At 35.5% G+C, this 21112-nt stretch overlaps 1 protein-coding gene across 6 annotated transcripts in view; it reads left to right on the forward strand.

The window, feature by feature from the left end:
* DACH1 (dachshund family transcription factor 1) overlaps positions 1-21112 on the forward strand; it is a 366010-nt gene that overhangs the window by 179220 nt on the left and 165678 nt on the right. For all 6 annotated transcript variants that reach the window (XM_069802587.1, XM_069802585.1, XM_069802586.1 and 3 more), the window contains exon 3: positions 11096-11257. In XM_069802587.1, the coding sequence (XP_069658688.1) occupies positions 11096-11257 (162 nt within the window). The remainder of the gene's footprint in view (positions 1-11095; positions 11258-21112) is intronic.

The raw sequence follows: 21112 nt of genomic DNA on the forward strand, positions 1-21112 counted from the left end.
AGTTCTGTACATCAGCAGTCCATGTAGCACATTTCAGAGCTCATGTGTTCTTCACTTCACTTTAGAGTGGCCACTCTTTGGGCTGTGTAGCAACAAATGCTGTAAATTATAATCAGTAGTTTAGACTTGAAATCTTATTAGCTACCTGTATGACTTCCAAAGTGACTTCAAATCAAGATTAGTATCAAATCATTAGAATGTGCATGCTCTTCTGATTTCTAGGATAAAGTAATACCAAAACTCCTGTTCCGTTTTCCAAATGATGCATATGGAAAATTTTAGTCTAGAAGTTACAACACTGAAGACTAGTAATGTCTAGAAAATAACAAAGAAATGCACATATACTACTTATCAGAAACAGGCTATGCATATTTTTATTTGAAAAATTAAAGACATTCTCTCCATGTGCTTCATCTCCAGTGTTGATACTCTCATTGCTAATCTCTATTGAAATTGCATCTTGCAGTTCGTTGGAAGTTTGATTACTTGTGGTTGGCATAAAAAAGTGAGTTATTATCTAGATGCTAATTAAATTTTTGTCAATTATTTTTATCATTCACTTTGTGCTAAACATGCAGTCCATCTTGCCAATCTGAATGTCAGAGAAGTCTAAAACTTGGAATTTAGAAATTATAAGAAAGAAGGCCATAACCCAGAGGAATGAGAAATTATAAAACACGTGTCCCATCCCAGTCTTGTGCAAGTGTTTACAAGGTGGAGGAAAGTGATTTCCAGTAAGAGATAGATTTGTGAAAATCCTACTCTATTGATAGCCTGTTCATTAGTGGCTTGAGAAAAGATTAATTATAGATCTGCTGCAAATTATAATCTAGTTGTCCCTACAAAATGTGGAATCTGTGGAATACTGTTATATTTTGTCTATTGATTGATGCCACCAACCTGAGAGGAACATGGTAACATAAAATTTTGTCTTCTACAAAATGTTATTAGCAATGTACATATAATGTCTCATTTATACATGATATCATGAGGATTTTTTGGGGTTCTGCCAAAGACAATCTTGGGACCCCCTTAGGCTTGCATATTTGATGAGCTTTGAATATTTGTCTGTAATGAGGTAGACAGTGATACCAGTCACCTGTTGGCTTCAAAGATTATACCTTTTGAAAGCATGTGTGCTCACGTATGTAAATCTGAATTTACAAATGGCTGCATTTTTTCATAATATAGACTGCAATTACATTGATATGATAGGGACTGTAGAAAAGTTACTGCATGTTTGTTTTCATATTATAACCAAATACAATAATTATGTATGCATTATAAATACCACATTTTTCCCTTTAACGTTATTAACAGTCTTCAGATATTTACTTTTTGAGTACCAGGAAATTCTGAGGTACAAAACAAAAGTATTCAGAAATGTGACTCTCTGATAACACTGTGGGCTTGAGAGAACTCCCTTGATTTGGGGGTGATAATTTGGTGTTGCTTTGACTGATCACTGGGACAAGACACAAGTGTACATCATCCCACTGTTGTGCCATGGTTTGTATTGGAAAGAGAATCGGGTGCCTTCAAATGTAAGAAGCCACCAGAATACAATTTGTCTAGTGTGTTGGTCAGCTCTCAGGGTGCTGCCCATGGGATTTAGTGTCCTGTTACCTAGTGCAACAAGTAGAACATATAGGTGAGAGAGGGCTGTCTGTAAGAATTGACTGCCTTTTAACCTGAAAGCAGGACTACACAGTGTTCCCCGTAAGTCGTTATCACAGCTACTTTGTACGGTATCACAGTCCTGCATCACAGTACAATACTCTGCTATCACTGTGCTGTAATAGTACATTTAGCCCCATGCCTTGCCTCTGGCGCAGCGTAATGCATAATGGATCTGATGAAACTTACAAAAGAAAAGAAAAAAAAAAAAAGGAAAAAAGAGCCCCAAAGCCACAGTGCAGCTCTTGAAGTTACAACACTTCAAGTGAATAGAGGGATGGAAGAGGAGAGCGGACTCTCCTGACCCTTTCAGGTGAATTCTTTATATTTTGAAACGTGAAAATTCTCTTACCCAACTTTCTGTGTTAAAACAATGGTATATATGCCTTGAGCTAACCAGTGGATTTCTGGGATTTTTTCCAGCATTATATTGACTTCTGTCATTATAATGCTTGATGCAGCCTGCTTTGCACACTGCCAATACAAAGAGGTAACCAGAAGAATATTACAGAATTTGTCAGTATATATTGTAACATGAAGGTTTCTGATTTTTTTTTTGGGGGGGGGAAACAATATCTACTTTAAAGCTATATATGACAGAACAGAATCAAAATTGTTCTTTAAAGATATTTTAATTTTTATTTATACATGTAGCATATTCTTATGCTGTTAATAAATAATCCTATGAAAACTTTGTTTAAAATATTTTGAAATAGTAAGTTTATATTTTAAAGGTCTACTGAAGATACACTAATGAGCAGCTGTGATAATATTTCATCTTAGGCAGAGAAGGCAATTGTTTGCAGCTAAAGCCCTGCATTCCTTTCCTTCTCTTTTCATGAGTAGGAATAATGCTGTTTTCATTTTTGGGGGAAGGCAGGAGCCTAAAATAAGTCTGTAGCTGACTATTCTTTTCCACTGAAAGTACAAGTCTAATCTTTCATTCTTTGTGCAAAAATGTTCCTTTGGGACAAAGCCATAAAGGCCACAAAGGCTTTGATACCACATTGAGTAAATATCAGTAAGCCGTTTCTTCAGTATGTGGACCCAATGTAGAGAACAGGTTCCTCTGCGGGCACATCCATCCCATCAGAAGGGTATAAAAGCTAAAACTGCACGGCTGCGGTCCACAGATTTTATACTGAACTTGTTCTGATGCCACAAATACTTACACACATGGCTACGTTAAATTTCACACACATGATTAGGCATTTGGACTACAGTGGGTCTATTGGAAAGAATTTGGCAATTCTGTTTGCAAGGCTGAGCTCAGAAGTTGCAGGGAGACGTACTTCCACAGGGCCATCAGGCAACCTCGACAGTGTTTAGATATTAGTTTAATCAAAGAACTGTGTGCCATTACCCCAGGATCTGTGTCAAGCTGTGGATTAGGTTTATAAAAAAAACTACAAAAGCTCCTGCTGGTTGAAAGATTATGAGTATTTAGCTACATTACTGCCATTACAGGCATGAACACGTCCTTTCAGTATTTTGGAATTGTAGCAGTGTTACAATTAATTAATTGTGTCCGTCTAGTTATAAATTAGACTAACGTTAAAGGCTAAGCTTTTATTAAATAGTACTGATTTTCTTACTGTTTTTGACTGTATAACTTAAACTGAAATACCTTTCTCTAAACTGAACTCAAACAATATGTCAATAAAAGACATTGTATTTAGTCAAGTCTAAGAATATTAAATCAAGAAAATTCATGGAACACCAATAACTACCAGTAACTGTCATTATGTTAAACCTTTTAATTTCTCGTAACAGCAAGAATAGTATTGTGAGAACATGAGATAATACACACAAAAAGAAGAAAGGAACTTCTGTTTGCAAAAAGTGCAGGGAAGTTGTTCCCATAATAAGTCATTCTATTAAACAAGAGCCATTATTGCACTCTAGCAATGCAAATGTAAAACAGAAAGTCTGTTAGGAACCAAGCATCTTTGTTAGCATAATATATTGTTAGTATATATATTTTCCCTTCCCACATTTTTTTTTTTAACTGCATGCTATTTGGTTAAAGAGATTGTGGATCAAGATTCAACACTTAAGGAAAAGTATTTTTTATATCGTTCAAAGCTGACCTCTGCTTTTAAAAAGGCTTGATCTGCACTTTTTCATCTGTTTAGAAGCATACATTTTTGGTTAAGAAATTGAAGACAATCTCTTTGTCTTTTTCCTAAGCTGGGGAGGTTGAGATAAAAAAGAATGCCTGCTTTAAAAGTCACACATGGCTGTAATTTAAGATTTTTTTTTACCTCATTGTCCATAACAGTTGAAAGAAACCTTCAATGAAAGTTTATTAACTAGGCCAATGCCTGAGGCAATAAAGGTTCATTTATTACCAGTTTCTTGGCTGTTTTTCTTCTTCTATTTTTCCGTTAAACTCATAGCGTAAGATAATACTTCACAAAATTAAACCTTTGACCTTCTGTGGAGTTAAGTCGCCTTTGATTAGATAAAGTAACAATTTATGGTCCAGCATGAGGTTGCACATGAAATGAATAATGCAACAGACTGAATGAGAACTGAGAATCTATTGCTTTTGAAAAGATGACTGTTGTTTAAGAAAGAATGTTCTCTCTTAATTGTATTGTAGTGATGCTGTATGCATTCCAGTAGGATTTTAAACTGTTGCTGAAAAGCACAATATAGCAAGGCAGTTATGCAGTATACATTGTTTAGTTCTCTCACAATCGCATCAAGCCAATAATAAATTCACAGATTACAAAACCCCGTTAAGCTATAACAGTAATTTGTTGTGGTATTTGAAATGCACTTTATGATTTCACTTTTTACTCTTCAGTACAAAGGAATAAATCCACAATAAAGAATAACTTCATGGAATGTAAGTCCATCAGTTCCATACATGGTAAATATTAGTGATAAAATAATTACATTTACACTTTTCTTTTGCAGCATCATTGAACCTGCCAGTAGTTCTCATTCAAGAAATACACTCTTTAAGTTTTATCAGCTTTTGACAAAACAAGTCAAGAGGACACTACTTCTTTCTAGTCAATGTTTTATTTCTGCAACTGTGTTATTAATTGAGGGGACACATTGTAAGTAAAAAGATTTTTAGATTAGAAGATTGCTGTGGAAATATAGCTCTTTTGCTTGTTTATTTTAAATGCAATACCCAGACCTCAAAATTCATATTGCAATTTAGGAGTAGTTACAGGAAAAAGGTCTGATTAGTGTGATGAACAACAGATGGTTTGAGCCTCACATACATACACTGGTTTTCTCCCAGTGCAAGACTGGCAATTTCATTTTAGTTGCACCAGTCTAAACCAGATCACATGGCTGAATTTTTCTAAGTATTCCTTCTTTAACAATATTTAAAGTGCAGTTAGTTACTTCACTTTTATTTACATGACTCCTTTAATAATAGTCCTTTTAAAGATGTTAAAAAATGGTCTGGATGAGCAGTTTATGCTGAACCACACAAGCTGAGCAGGAAAATACAGCTAGAAGGGCCAGACAAGAATTTCTTGATTATCCCAAAATAACAGGTAATGAAATTTTTAGGGTATACCAATATTGTTGTATTGGATCAATCCAGGCAGATTAACAGAAATAAGGTTTCTGGATAACTGTGAGATTCCAGGCCTACATTATACATAAAGAATGCTACTAATGAAACTCAGTATATTTTAGCAGAACATTACGGTGTAGTCTGAAGTTCCCCTTTCTCCAATCCAGTCTATGTAATCAGACCTCTGTCCTCCTGCAGATTGCTTTCCCCTTCTTGTTTTATGTATCACACTATATAAAACACCCATTAGATCAGAGACTAAGGTTAGGATCCTATTTCATTTGAAATAACTGGGCAGCAGCATAATAAGCTACCAAAAACTTCTACCTGAACTGCTGAAACCCATGAAACCACTGCAATAATCAGCAGTGATCGGGGTCAAGTCCTAGGAGGTAACCCTGCCTTTCTTTCTCAGGCAGAGTTTTTCAGATTTTAGTAAGAATTTCACCCAAGAAAGAACCTCAGTATAAAAACTGGAATTAAGTCAAGAAAAGACATGAATTATTTTCAAGTCAGTACCACTGAAATAAAATATAAGAAAAAGGATTAAGCATTAATTTGAAATAATGAAAGGAATACTTTCAGAATTTAGATGAAATCTGGACCTCCTCCCACACAATAAATAAAACGTTTCTGTAGAATGAAGTTTCCAGCAAATAAATTGAATTAAATGTAACACACTGCTGACAGTCGGGTTTTGATTTTCTACTGGTTCTGTGATGGCAAAGGAAAGGTACCTTGAAAATTTTCTCAAAGTAATAAAGACATGAAAATATGTGTATATATTATTGGATTTTTTATGTACCTATAAATATATATAAGGTATATGTAAAGGAAGGTAACGGTTATATGAAGGAAGTTATTAATTATTTATTGGAATAACTATTAGGAATGATAATTACTAGTAGAAATAGTTATGAGAAGGAAGTTAAAAGTGAATTAAGATCAATTACTTAAATAACTGTAAGTTGTCCCAGGACCAAGTTTAGGCATAAAATTCACAAGTGTGTATTTTGAGACATACTTGAGGCTGAAAAAGTTACACTCATCGTTCTTTTTCTTTTTTCCTTCAGTAATGGGATGTGTTGTAAGCTGCTCATGCCATCAAAACTGAAAGTTTTAAGAGCTCTCTCTTAAGGCAGGGAATAGTATTTGTTGGAAGGCAGAAACCCTGGATGTGATTTAGTGCCCACCAGTAATTCATACACATTTTGAAAATCTGTCATGATATATGACAGCTCTCTTGGGCATTTTGCTTTTAAAACAGAATTGTTTTCTGAAGACGGTATGGTTTTTGTCATTGTTTTCCATTTCATTCACTAGTTTTTCAGCATTAAAGACCACACATACTGGGCATACTTCTGGTCTCATTCTCACCCACGAAATTCTGACTTCAGCAGAGTTGCATGGGTGTAAATTAGACTAGAACTTGGCAGGAGAAAGCTTATGATTATATTTGGCAGAGGCAGCAGGCTGCAACTTTATTAACATAATTAACAGCTACAAACACACCCAACAGGCCAAAGTAATCTAGTGACAGAAGAGAGAAGGTCTTTGTAGGAAAGGATCATTCACGCTTTCTTTTGGTGTTCTGCTTCTTGTTCCTGAGTTCCTACTAAGGCTTGGAGAGCTTTCAATTGAGCTGTAATTCAAATTCATATGGCTCCTACAAGACACCTTGAACAGACTTTTGCTGATGAGTCTATAGGAACTGTCAGCAATACGGAGATTACTTCAGAAGCGTGATGGTTGAATTGAACTTTACTTTCTGATGTTTTGCTTTTTGAATTAAATTGTTGGACAAGATTAATTGCACGCAGTAAGAGATTTAAATGAATAGCTTCATAAAGCATTAAAGTTCTAAGTATGTCACATGGGAAAAAAGCTGTAAGGTTTAAATGAATAAATGTATTTAATGCATAAAATGTCTAGGCTAATTTTTTAATTCCTTTACTAACATCTTTTATTGAAAACCCATACTTTATTCATCCATCTTAGTTATACTGCTGTGGTTGTGGTAATTTAATATTCCTGCTCTTCGCTAATCTTCTGGTTCAACAGAAGTAAACAATAGGTTTCATAAATTAAAAATACGCTCTTCAGAACATGCTTCTAAAGATAAAAAACAAGGCTGTAAACATTTATGACTGAAACAAACTAGATTGTTCAAATACTGCCATGATGTATCATGTATATCAATATGGCACTGATATCAGTTAGAATGCAAACAAGGTTTTAAATGATGTGCCCCTTCATTTCAGCTGGAGAATCCGCTTTACACCATCTGCCTATCAGATGGTTAGGAACCAGGACTGCGTATTAATGCCACATGTTCGATTTTCTTTCCTCTTGTAATGGTTAGATTCATATTGCTAATAGCTGTGCATGAGCACTGTCGATGAAATTTGTGTGACGATGGAGTGATGAGATATTTATAAAGCTGCCTGTCTCACTGCATAATCAGCAGGAAGAATGCCAGACATAAACAACTATCAATTTCAGAATATTAATGACAACTACTATTGACTTTAATCCATTGAATATTTTGGCCTGGAAACTTTTTAACTGTTCTAATAAATATTTGTAAAGAATAAAAAAATATCTAAGTGGCTGTTCCTTCCTAAGTGTGATCCTTATTATTTCTTCCATTTCAGTTGCCTTTATAGATGACTTCTGGTTATCTCATTTTTGAAGATAAAATTTCTTTAATGAAAAGTGTGCACCTTGGAAATTCCTTAGCTACTTGTTGTAAGAGTAAAGTGATATTAAATAATGCTTAGGTCAAAAGGCTTTCTTGAACAACCAATTAAAAAAAAAATCCCATGTATTTACCTAAGTATATACACATACCTGAACTTTAAAGTTTGGAATTTTAAAATACACATATAGATATACATATAGCAGCTTATTAACCTCCTCTGTTTATAATATATTTGGCTGCCTTTGCTAATGAGATAAGTGAGATAAGTCGGGCTCTGTGCTAGAGAGAAGGTGTTGTCTTGTACCTTACCACAATATACCACAGTGCACCAGTGATTATAATGCAAGGGGCTCTAGTAACTGGCTCGGGATCTTCCGTGCTACTTGCTTTGCTCTATCATGACAGTCTAGTGATAGCAGTAAAGCAGAAACTGTGCTGTAGGCTGGAATTGCTGTGAGGAATGGCATTAACCTATAATTTTGAGGATTATTACTTGCTTGCGTTCCCCCCCCCCTTACACCGGTGCTTATACGAGACACACATTTCAGATTTGTATATAAATTAATTGCTGTACAGTAAAGTAATCATTTCAATTGCTTGTGTGGTTGTATGAAAGGAGGAGTGAAATTAGAAGTTTAATTTCTGCTTTTTTTAAGTTATCACTTGTTATCAGAAGCATTATCTTGAAAAAATCACAGTAAAGAACCAAGCAATCTGTATTTTAGTTTTCCAGTCCCTATCCAAAGGTATGGCTTCCTCTGGAGAGAAGCATTATATCTTGCTTTGGAGAGAGCACCAAAGCATGCTTTTTTGCAAATTTTGTAGCAAAAGAGAGTTTGTATTTTAGTGGTTCTGCAACCAGGTCATTACCCCAGTGAGACGTAGTATTTACAGGTGGGCTCTCAAGTCCTATGTCCAGTGTCTGTTTAATGAGGTATTTACACTTAATACTTGGAAGTACTTAAGAACTACTGGTCTGGAAGTGGAGTCACAGCCAAAGGTTTGAGGCCTGCTGTTGTATTCATTGGTTATATTGTATTTGAATATTCCTCCAAAGGATTGTTCTTTAAAGATGCTAGTTTTAGCTTGTCAGTGATGTATATAAAAAAAGGAAGTATAGGTTATTGTATTGTTTCATGAACACAGGATGCAAACCAAAGTTCAGAGGTGCACCATCCCTTTTTCTGTGGCCTAATTTAGGGACTGTAACCAAATTTGTATAATGTATAACTTCATATCCTTCCTCTAAGTTAAAAATATCATTGGAAGCAATCCATGTTATTGTCAATACCTTCTTAAGATCAGAACATGCACAATTTGTAATTGTAGCAGAAGCTAAAATAAAATTAAACCGTCGTATTTATCCATCTTCTGATTTGATTTTTGGCTCTTGGTACATCTTCGTCTACCTGAAATAGCAGTTTTCTAAGTGATATTGTTCTGCCTATGCAGAATGTAATTATCACATATTTGGTAATTCTCGTTGCACTTGGAGGTGTTAGAAGTCAGCCTGTGAGGAGTGTTGGGAGGCTGAAACTGTTTGCTAATCTTTATGTGGTCATGCAAAGAAATAAGGGAGAGCAACCTTGAGTCAAGCCATAATATATTCAGAGGCACCTCTTAACGCCATCTCATTGCTTTCCTGATGTCCATTCACCTTCTGCCTTCCCCCCCGCTGGATTTTGCCTTCTGTCCCTCCCTATGGCTAGCCAAAAACATGGCAAGAGTGAATGCATTTGCCATTTAAGGAGGCAAAGGGGACAACAAGAGGCCCTTGGAAGCAGTGGTAATAGCAATATTTACCTCAGCAGCCTGGGATTATTTGCTTATTTGGTCTTTCCTGCTAAATTGCACTCCTCCTATGCTGGGCAGCAGCCTTGGCCCGCTGGAATAGTAAGTTGTGGAGTTAATTCCTCTTGAGATCCATAAGACACTTCACACCTCTCAGAGTAGCTGAAAATCAGACAAGCAGGCACCTTTAAAGTAGTTACACTGAGTTTTTTCAAGCCTTCTCGATGGTCAGGGCAAGAATGTTGATTCAAAATGACTAAGGGTATGTTCTCCTCTTGTGGCATCACAGACTGAGGACTGAGATTGTGTAATTGAATAAAACTTAGCTGGTTTAATGCCTTCTCTTTAATTTCTTACGTTTAATTCTCTTTAATTTCCATCTTTCCCCCCTGGATCAATCGTGTGGGGTAGACAGCTCTTGTGAAGTTTTGACACTGACTTCTCTCTGCTACCACCCAGGCTGCGGCAAAGGGATCCGAGTGGGTAGCAGCACAGTTTGGGGACCGCAGAAGAATTATCCTGCCTCAGGGAAGAGGGCAAAAACTTAATGCTTGTGACTTTGATTAAAAGCTGTATCTAATTTTGAGTTTTGAAGCTATTCCTGGACCATTTCTCTAATTGCTTTTGACAAAGAGAAGTTTTCTCATTTTTGTAGAACATTCTTGTAAATGGCTAGATGGCAGAAATTTGGTTTGGTAGGAAGAGCACTTGGATTGCCTGAAGGTGGCTTTGGGATTAGGATCAAATGTGTTTAGTAATTCCTCTTCTCATTGATAAATACCTTAATGACTTGAAGTCTGGGGAAAACAAAAGAAGTATTTTACTGATGTTCTGCATTACTAACCTTTCTTCTAAGAACGCTTCCTAAAATGACCACATCTCCTTGCTGTTATGTGTGAAATGAGAAATAAATGTCTTGAGTTCTTTCATCTGTTACTCATAAATAGAAATTATATACCTGTTTTTTCTGTTTTCTTTAGCATGTCAAACATTTGAGATCTAAAGGGTTTTGTTTTCCGAAATACAGTTATGTACATGTTCACCTGTTCATAGCCAGACACTTCAGACACCAATTCGAAGCTAAGTTAGATTTCTGAAAGTGTATTTGTAGTTGCACTTAGTTATGATTGTATTATGACTGCAGTTACTGGATACCAAGTTAAGATTTAGGTGGATATATAGGAGTAACTATCTAAATACGATGTGAAACATTTTACTTGAAAAAACTGGTAGCTTTCAAATCTAACGAGGAATAATATTCTGCAATGTTCTCTGTTTGTTACGTAGCAAGCATGAAGGAAGAGTAAGAGTCTTAGTCCCTACAATAATGAAGAATCATAGAAAAATGTATATTAAATTTTGTTCATACTTCTTTGCAGGCCTGACAGCAGCAGCTGCAGCAGCAGCAGCTGCCACCAACGCCGCCATAGCAGAAGCAATGAAAGTGAAAAAAATTAAATTGGAAGCTATGTCCAACTATCATGCAAATAATAACCAGCATGGAGCAGACTCTGAAAATGGAGATCTGAATTCAAGTGTTGGTAAGTCTGAGACACAGCATTATTGTATGTCCATAATGCTCTGATATTTTATTAAAATGGTCATCCTTCTGGGCTTCCTTCTGAAGTCCTTGATTTGGTGTAAAAAGTTGCATATTTGTTTTCCTTTTCTTACTGTGTTTAGTTTTATTTTGCATCTGACCTTTACACCAGCATTCAGCGTTGTTGTTACTATCATAAAAACATTCTTTCCTTTGCAGGTTACTTTTGCAGACTCCAGTTAATATTTTCCATGAAAGAAAGTGGTTTGATTGCTTAGAGTTCATTTTTCAAAGTACAGGTGGGGTGACAGATGATGGTGTCAAAGTGAAATTTAACAATGTCTCCTGCTCAGTGTGCTGGGTATCGACTTTAGGTAATTCAGAACACAAGCTTGAAAGCAAAATATTTCATACTTTCATGTGCCCTGTGACAAAAGGAAAACATACATACACAATAAATTATTGCCATGCTCTGCAGTTCCTATCATATTTTATTTTAATAAACACATTCTTAAAATGTAGTTAACAGGTTTTTCCATTTCTTAAGCAGCCATCAGCAACTCTTGTTCTTTCTCAAAAAAGAATTGTTTTGGTATACTTTATTCATTTGTTTGGACAATTTGTTTTGCTAAAGCATACTTCAAAGCTAGAATAACTTTTTGTTGTTGTTGATTAAATCTTTAATCATCTGTGTGTGTCTGCTGTAAAATGTTTTGTTATGCCATTTCATTGTATTGGCTCCTTTTATCATGTTGAGACAGTATTAACTCAGCAACAGAAATTCAATGACAAAGAGGTACGTTCAGAAGACTGCAGGCAAGATTGGTGTATATTGGAATAAAATGGCTTAAGATAGGGATTTTTTTGTTTGTTTTTATTTTGGCTCTTTGGTTTAGTTTTGTTTATTTTTTAGCTTTTCATCTCCTAAATACATTTGAAATGAGTCTTAGAGAGTTATGTACTAGCCTTAACATAAATAAATATGTGTTTGTGAACAGCATTTCTGTACAGTTCAGTAGGCATCGGTAGGCTATTATTTAGAAATAATGTGAATTGCAGTTCAAAGAACTGGTTCACCTAGGCACATGCTATTTTAAATAACAACAATATGTATGCATTACTGCATAAGGAGATGACCAGATTTTTGTTCTCCTTTTAAAGAAAGGCTTAAAAAAATCCCTCTGTGATGGCAAAGAAAAGTCTTATATGAGTGTGTTAGTACTCAGATACCAACATGTGCAGTCACTAGAGTATTAGTGGAAAGACTGTCCTCTTGGAGAGGACAAGAGGGGTTAGAGAGCAGGTGTTTTTGAAATCTAGGAGGAGGAGATAGGTACAAATGAAGCGGAAGGACCAAGTGGCCCCTAACGTACAGGAAGAAAAGTGAAGTAATGAGAAAGAGTGAAAAGTTTAAGTGTAAACTGGGAGGATGAAGAGTCTGTACTAGAACTAGAAGCTAGTTTAGATTTGAATTTCAGACTTAGATGAATGCATTATGTGAAATAAATTGTCAAATATTGGGTTATGGAACTATTATTCTGCTGGGCAGTTCCAGTGACAAACCACTTGTGCCTCCATGGAAATGGAAAAGTTAACAGGCAATCAACATGTAAACTACATGAAGTATTAGTAGGAGAGTGGATGGAAGGAATATCTGAATTTTAATTGACTAAAAAAGAAAAAATCTTTTAAAATCATTGTTTGAGACATAATTTAGGTAGCTAATCTGCTTTTACACAGTTTAATAATTCTCCCTGTTTAAGAAAATATAATCTAGCTATTTTAGTAGTGCAAAGTTAGCGAAGCAAGATTATTTATTATCATTGTCAAAATTTCCTCTCAGCCCCTTAACTTACTTGTTAACTTCAGTTAGTTTCCTGATTTAATTGAATGAAGAATTGAATCAATTTTGTTCAGAAAAAAATGGCTCTTCTGAGCAGAGTGAATAGCATTCCAGTTGTCTCCATTCCATGAGGAATGGTTCTGGAAATACAGTGTGCTTGTCTGTGCATCCAGTCTTGAGCTATACTCTTCCTAAGAAGGTTTTCTCAAAAATAGTTTGCATTTATTTGTTTCTTTTATAGTGAACCCTACCTAGTGTCCAGTGTCAGTTACGCCTATGGAATCAGAGAAGTGATTCCTACTGCTACTACCCTACTGCCAGGGTATTATTAGGTTCATTAAGAGTTAAGCCTCTATTTATTAGTTGCATTTTTGAAAATTAGCATATTGTATTATCTTGACAAGAACTCGTATTTCAAAGGTGTTCCTTTGTAGTAGGTGTGTGCTTTTTTCCCCCCTGCATTTTTTTCAGATGTTTATTTATGTCTTTTCAAATAAATATTATCAAGTCCATATACCATTAATGTTTTAAATTATGGCTTGTTAGGCATGAATTTGAAATACTACATTACTGAGTGTTGACAGGAAGAAGGAATAAAACAAAGGAAAATAACCTGATTTTGGTTTATATTTTAAATTATGTTATGTGCCTGACCAAACTGAAAATGAACAAACAAACTAACCAACCAGGCTAAAAGCTTAACTGATAGATCTTAGCCCAAATGTAACAGGCATTATGGTATATTAGTGTACATGCATTGATTATATCATGTTCTTAGGCTGTTCCAATGCCTATGTAAAAGAAGATAAATAAAATATGGGCTCTTGAGTTGAATTGTCAGGTTTACTTCTGAATTGCCTTGCTTTTTGGTTTTAATCAGTTGCTTAATATGAATTATAGGAAGTCGTTTTTGTAGATGAGCATTGTATAATTAATTATACAGAGCACTCCACAAATTTATTAACTTGGTCCTTTGAAGCAATGGCCAAAACATTAGTGAGTGAAGGGAGTTAAAGGAAGCCAATGATACTAATAAGTAATTATTTTATATCCCTCAGTTTTGTGTGGTAACCTTGACCTTGCATCCTCCCACCAGAATTATCATTTCAGAAGGGGGAAAAAAAAGAAGAAAAAAAAAAGAAATTACAGAGGAATCAGGGTGAGGTATTAGCACACTGAGTAAAATATATGGCTGCAACGCCTTTCTCCCCCATCCACAATCAATTGGATTCTTTTAGTTTAATATTTACTTGCTAAGATGAGATGCTAGTCTGCATGGTGATAAACAGTCTGCTACTGGCATCTGAAGGTGACCTGTCAGTTCATATGGACAAATCTCCTGCTTACTGAAATGTACAAAATAAATCATTAAAGCAGGCAGGTGCTCATTCCCAGATTTAAATCACCATAGATTTATGATTTGAATTAATGCTTCATTTGGTCATAGAAATAGATGCTGAGACAAATGATATGCAGTGGTTGGGGCTTCCATACTGTAGCCATCCTAATATTGATTACTGAGATGTCTTTGCAATCTCTTGTTTATATCAAGTACTGTCTTGTGACAGCTTGGCTGATATGAGCTACATTGCAGATAAGAAGGAAAAATGTCCTGGGTTCTTTTTAGTGGCAATTCTACATACAACATGCAGGATAAATAATTGTTTTTTTGTTTAAAAAATGAATACCGTATGGCAGCAAACAAAAAGAAGATTATGCTGTGTGTTGGGGTTTTTTTAATTTAATTGCAGAATTAAAAGAACGACACTGACAAGGTCAAACTTTAAGTTTCATTAAAGAGGTTCTACTTGTCATATTAACATCTTAGGATGATGGTAGGATCAGTTACATATGTACCATATAATGCTCTGAAGCAATGGGTAGGTAGAGCAACTCAGTTATTTCCTTGCTGCTTAAGTTCTTACTACCCTGCTATCATACTTCTTTAACCTGCAGCTGCAGAAGATACAAGCCTTTGAAAATAAATATGTTTAAAGCTATTTCTGCGAGCTAGGCTTTGCTATCTGTAACTTGGTAGGAAGTGAAGAACAGTCCATATACTTTGCTTCCCGAACATTTTATGTAGTGAAAACACTATGCATATACTTTAGGGAATACTCAAAGGATTTGTAAAGACCTTTGCCACTTGCTATAATCTGACTCATAAAACTTGTAAACAACTATCAACAATAGTAAATTACTTGCTTAGTAGGAAATGAGTTCATATCTATTCAAAATGTGATCTCAAAACAGATGTCCCAAGAAAATGTCATTGTTTAAACTACATTCATACAAAAAAAAAATTGCTATTATTTCTTTAAGGAAGTGAAGCAATCATGAAGACTTTGGTGCTCTCAGTTTCTAAACACAGTTAGGAAATACAAGGCAACATTTTACACTTGGCTAGCACGTTAATCCATAAACAACCACAAAATGTGTTGAAAATTAAGAGGTTTTCCTGGCATGTTATGTTTCCTATTCATCCGCATTACCTTGCAATATTTAAAATTATGAGACAAACACAAGGTTTCCTGTGATCTGTTGTTCAAAAGTAACGGTTGTTTGCATACTATTATTCTTTTTTTTTCATCCAGAATCAGAGATAAAATTATTTAGGTGAAATTATTTTTCTCCAGTGACCTTGCCCAATAATAGAACAGTACAAAATGCGGTCATTTCCTTTTTCTAAACACACGTGTCTATTTTGAAGGAAAGAATTACTTTTATGGTTTCAGGAAAAAGTCTTGGAGACCTTGAAAAAGCAAATAAAAGGAAACGGAGAATGCAGGCCACTGAGCACAGCTCTGCAGTTGCACATCTGATTCTCTGCCTTGGCAATGTTAATGAACCTCAAATCCTCCCTATAATTAGATGAGGGAATTGCTTATATTTTCAAACAGATGATGCTGCTATAATGAAACGATTGACAGGGAACTTAAGAGTGTCTACAGTAGTCATTTGGTTTCCGGGTTTCGTTGTTTTTTTTTTTCTCCCCTCCCCCCCCCCCCCCCTTTTTTTTTTTTAAAGTGTAAAAGAATATTGGCTGTAGATACAGGTCCTGGGAGAGGTAGTAATTTACACAGAATGCTATGACAGGTGTCTTTGTATAGCATGGAAATAAAATGGAAGAGAGAGGAATGATGGGCAGGTACGGCAATTTTTTGGGAGGGGGTGTCCTGTGCTTATTCTGCTTGGGTTCTTTAAAAGGGGCCGAGACTCAAGAGATGGATCCGGATTGAGTGCACAGCTGTAACTGCTGATGAGCTAATTGCTCCTTATCTCTCAGCCCCATTCATCTTCATTTTTTACCAATTACTGAGAATTATCTGTGTTCTCAGTTGGATATGAGAGTTAATCCTTTTTGGTTAAGCTGGCAGTACTGTGAGCAGATTCCAAATCATAGGGTGAAAAAGCCAGAGCAAGCTTGTTCTCAAACTCTCTCCAGTTCAATGACAGTATCACTAGTTCATAAGAATTTTTCTATTGTTTAACAGATTAAACACTGGTTTGTTGTTTTTTTTTTTTTACTTTAGTACTTTTATTAATATGTATTTTTCTCTTAGCATAAACTGAATGTGTATATTCCTAGGTGGATAGATGTGCTCCATTTCTAAAAAAAATTCACTTACAAAAATGAAAATAAGATAAACAATAACTTCAGACCAGAAAGATTATTTGCAGTATTTCAGTGTTTAATGTATGATACATAACACTTCTTTTAACAACAAGACTGTGCATGCAACTTTGACATCATGGGACACAAGATGAATGCTTGTCAGTGTCATATATCTACTTTTGTAAACTTCTTTGAGAACTGTGGATGAAAAGTGTTGTCTAGGTGCTAGCAAAGGCATAATCATACAGCCTTAAGGTTAAATGTGTTATGTTGAGCACATCGTATATCAAGCTAAAGGAATGCTTTCATAAAACTGTGCTTTGGGAACGCACAGAATACCAGAAACTAATCATTTGGTTATAATCAGGTCACTAAACTTTGTTTTGGAATTTTACTTCTCTTCATGATGGCATGGGAAAAAACATCTTGAATTTCATAGCTAAAATGTAATGTTAGTCTATCAACCAAGAATATAATTTCTCTGGATCTGCTTCCCTAGCCTTTAATTGTGATGATTGTTAAATTTGCTAAACAAGGCAATGAATTGGATGTTATGATCTGAACACCAGTTAGTAAATTAAGGGAATTATTAGCAAAGATGCAGCATTTCATGTTGGACCGTCAGTTGTGTCATAACAATGAGTCCCTCATCTAGGTTAAATCCTCACTGTGGGATTCATTGGAACAAACTTAGACGTTTGCATCTGAGTTAGTCACCTTAGACTCAACAGACAGAAATAGGCAATTGTAGGGGTCATCCGTCTCATCCTAAATTAGATGGCAAAAGTAGGTCAGAGAAATTGTACCTTACAAGTGCTTAGTTGTGCGACTACTGAGTTGTAGTTATGTAAAAAAAGTTAAATGAATGAATCTCACTCTCAAGGCATGCAGTTAATATTTTCTGGAATAAGATTTGAAGGAGTTAACAGGTCTTTTCCGAGACAGCGATACAGTAATGGCAAAATAGTGCCTGAGACACAGTGAAATGGAAAAGAAAAAAAAAAAAAAGACTGTACTCTTCAGAAACAGCAGGTGAGAAGTTTAGGTATTCACCCAGAAAACAATATTTAGTTATAAATACACTCACAAGTTTGTTCTCATTGTCTAGGTATATTGCTTATGAAAAGAGTGATTTTTTTACCTACGTGAGACATACTGAGAGAACAGGCTTCTAAAACTGCAGAAGCAAAAGCTTCCTGCGTGACATTAGTGCTCTGGGCCTGCTATGAAGCTGTATCAAGTTCCTGGAAAAATCTAAATGATTAAGTCTATCTTGTCAACAAGATAAAAAAAAAAGGCTATTTATATTGATTGATCACATTTACTTTATTTCCTGTTCCATGCAAGATAATCCTAATTGGATAAATAGTTGGATAATTTAATCTTCAATGTGTTTTTTTTTCAAAATACATGCTTTATTGTTATTGCCATTTTCCTTTTTAGTAGTGCCTTGTATGAAAATAATGCAATTGTTAAGCTTTTATTCAGTTTTGGGTTTTGTTATTTGTTATTGGCAGTAAATATACTTAAAACATGATACTGTGGATGTGCTATATTAAGAAATATAAGCTTAATACACATCTTATTTTGCTAAGTAGTTGTGATAGTCTATAGGATCGTCTTTCATAAATATTAATGAGAAGCTACATTTTTAAAAGAAAACACTAAATCTTATGATTATTAGTTCCATTTTAGAAAATAATGTCTATGGTGGAATGCGTGACAAATGAACATATCTCTCACATGTGAATTGAATTATCATCATGAAAGTATGTGTCTTTACTATGTTATAGACATGTAAATATGCTATATTATGAATCAAAATTTTTTTCTGTATAGTCATATAGACATTGAAGAAATACAGAATTCGTGTTTTCATTCATATATAGCAGAAAGGACCAAAAAAAGCTTCTTTCATTTCTGGAACAGAATTTTAAAAGTGCATCCTTTTCTTACTGTGGTGTGTCTGTTGCAGAATGATGTGAACTAGGCAACATCTCATTTTGGCTTTAAAGGTAACTTGATGAAGATAAATAAATCCTGGAGGGTTTTGTTTAATCAGGATATTGGGGGGGGGGGGGCATGGAAAGAAGTCTACTTTCTAGAGACTAAGGCTGTATTTGCACACGTATGATGCCTGCCTGTGTCTATGTTCAAGGGAACATTTTTGGAGTTTCTCCAGGTAATGGGGAGGGGCAACCACAGGGCCTAAGTGAGGCATCTACTGTAAGAAATTTTCTTAAATCGAGTCTGTGCATGTAGAAAATTGTATACTGTGGCAATTCTTAAAAACTCCATTTTACAGGGCTTTTCCCATCCATAACGTCAGTGGGATCTACATGTACATACATTGCCCTTGTCTCAAAGTTTGCATTCAAGTCTTAGAGCTTCAACTTTATGATCAGGAAATCCATTAACACATCTATGTGATAAAGCAGATAAATGAAGGCCCTATTGCTGCAAAAATTGGAATGTGAAATAACTACATCTTTTATATGAAAAGAAGTAATGTGTGCAGAAGAGGGAGGAGTCAGGCAAGCAAAGTAAGGCTACAGTCTTCTGAAGAGGTAGGCAGTTTATCCTAGAGGTCAGAATTTCTTATTTCTTTAAGCTCATCATGTGACAATACAGGTAAGGCACTGAGCATGCTCTTTGGTTACATCTGTCAGATATGGACATCAAATTTTCCATTTGCAGCCCGATCTTGACTGCCAGTCCAGATTGTGTCTGAATACTCAAATACTGCATCCACAGGACTCTGTACTTCTGTAGAAAACCAAATCTCAGGTTTTTGCATATTTTTATGTGAAGTTATTGACCATCTTCTTCTTAGCTATATTTGATAGGGTATTTGATACTTTCAAAAACATAGAATTAAGGCTATAGACAGGAGAAAGTACTGTAAGACCTGTATAACTTCTTTGTTCAAGCCAAGGAGGAAGCTTCACGACCTCTTAAAAATATTTGCACAGCCTCATACAGTCTTTTAGGTTGCAGAAGCAATGTAGCCATTTCATTGAACCTGGCCCTTTCTCTTTTTGCGTTAAAAGCCAAAAGTGCCTGGAGTTGACACTCCTGTAAAGTGCAGCCCTGTGACTCTGGTGAGGTGAGAGGAGGCAGCTGTTGCACAACTGACCCTCTAGGTATCTTAATCACGTATTAACTGATCAACGTGCTTGAAAAAAGAAGCTGAATAACATAAAATACAATTAGCAGTACCTTGAAAAATCCATGTGTATTTTTGACAGTGAAGATGGGGACAATAGGAGTACTTGACGGACCAGACAGGAAGGAATAGAAAGGATTTTAACATGGTTTTCTTTAACAGCAGGCCATAATCGAGACATAGACCCTTGCATTTATTCAGTGCTGAGAGAATTACTAGTTTGATAACAACTAGGAATGTTGTTATTAAAACAGTATGTGCAGTTCATTTTCAACAGTTTTGAATTAGAGTCTGCACTAATGAAACGGATACGGTTTCTTTCACAAAGGGCAGATCTGTTAGTTAATATAGCTGCAGCAGTGCCTTGTGGACCATGCCTTTAGCTCTATTTGTATTTCACAGCATGATAAGCAAAGAGTGTTGATTTTCAAGGATCCTGCTGATGAAAGGTAATGGCATTATTACATCTTTATCTCAAAAACAGAACTGCATGGTAAATGATTATTTTTTCTCCCCCCACCCCTTTTTTTTTTGCTGTTGCACAAAAGGTTTCTTGGTTAGAATCCTTTTTTTATTTCTTTGAATCATTTTAGCCTTGGAAATGATATGTTATTATTTAATGTCTGCACAGCAAGCCTGAGAGCACCTAATAGCGAATGGATTGGAAGTGAAGTGCCTCCTGCTCACAGATATGGATCGGCTCAGTCACACGCTGTACCAGCTGTCATCTCAGCCATACTGCTGTGATTTAATTAGTCTGTTTATGTCCTTTCTAATAATATTTCCATCTCTATGAAAGGGCAAATGCGACAGGGACTTTTTTTCCTCTCTGGTTCTGCAGACTGAGGAATGTGGCCTACATCTGATATGCTGAAATGCAGGATTGAATCACTATTCCTGTCACTTCAAGCTGTTGATAAATTGTTCAGCCAAGAAGTGTACTTACTTCCTTGGGGTCATTTGTGGGCTAGGGGCCTGTAATCTGCATAGGGGAGAAAAAAAAAGAGAAGGACCACAGATAGTGGTTTTCTTTTCAAGGGATTGAGGCACACTAGGCTGATGAGCTTTCCAAAATGTTGAGTTTTTAAAATATATTTTTCTCTGAGACTTAAGGATTGCTTTATTAGGATTTGAAGAAAGGGTTTAGTTGTACTTTTAATCCTGTAACCATTTTGAGAACACTACACATCATATTGGGTCATCAATATATCTTTAGAAAACAGTATTCTGT

This window comes from Haliaeetus albicilla, chromosome 15 (genome assembly GCF_947461875.1).
Source record: "Haliaeetus albicilla chromosome 15, bHalAlb1.1, whole genome shotgun sequence".
NCBI lineage: Eukaryota > Metazoa > Chordata > Aves > Accipitriformes > Accipitridae > Haliaeetus > Haliaeetus albicilla.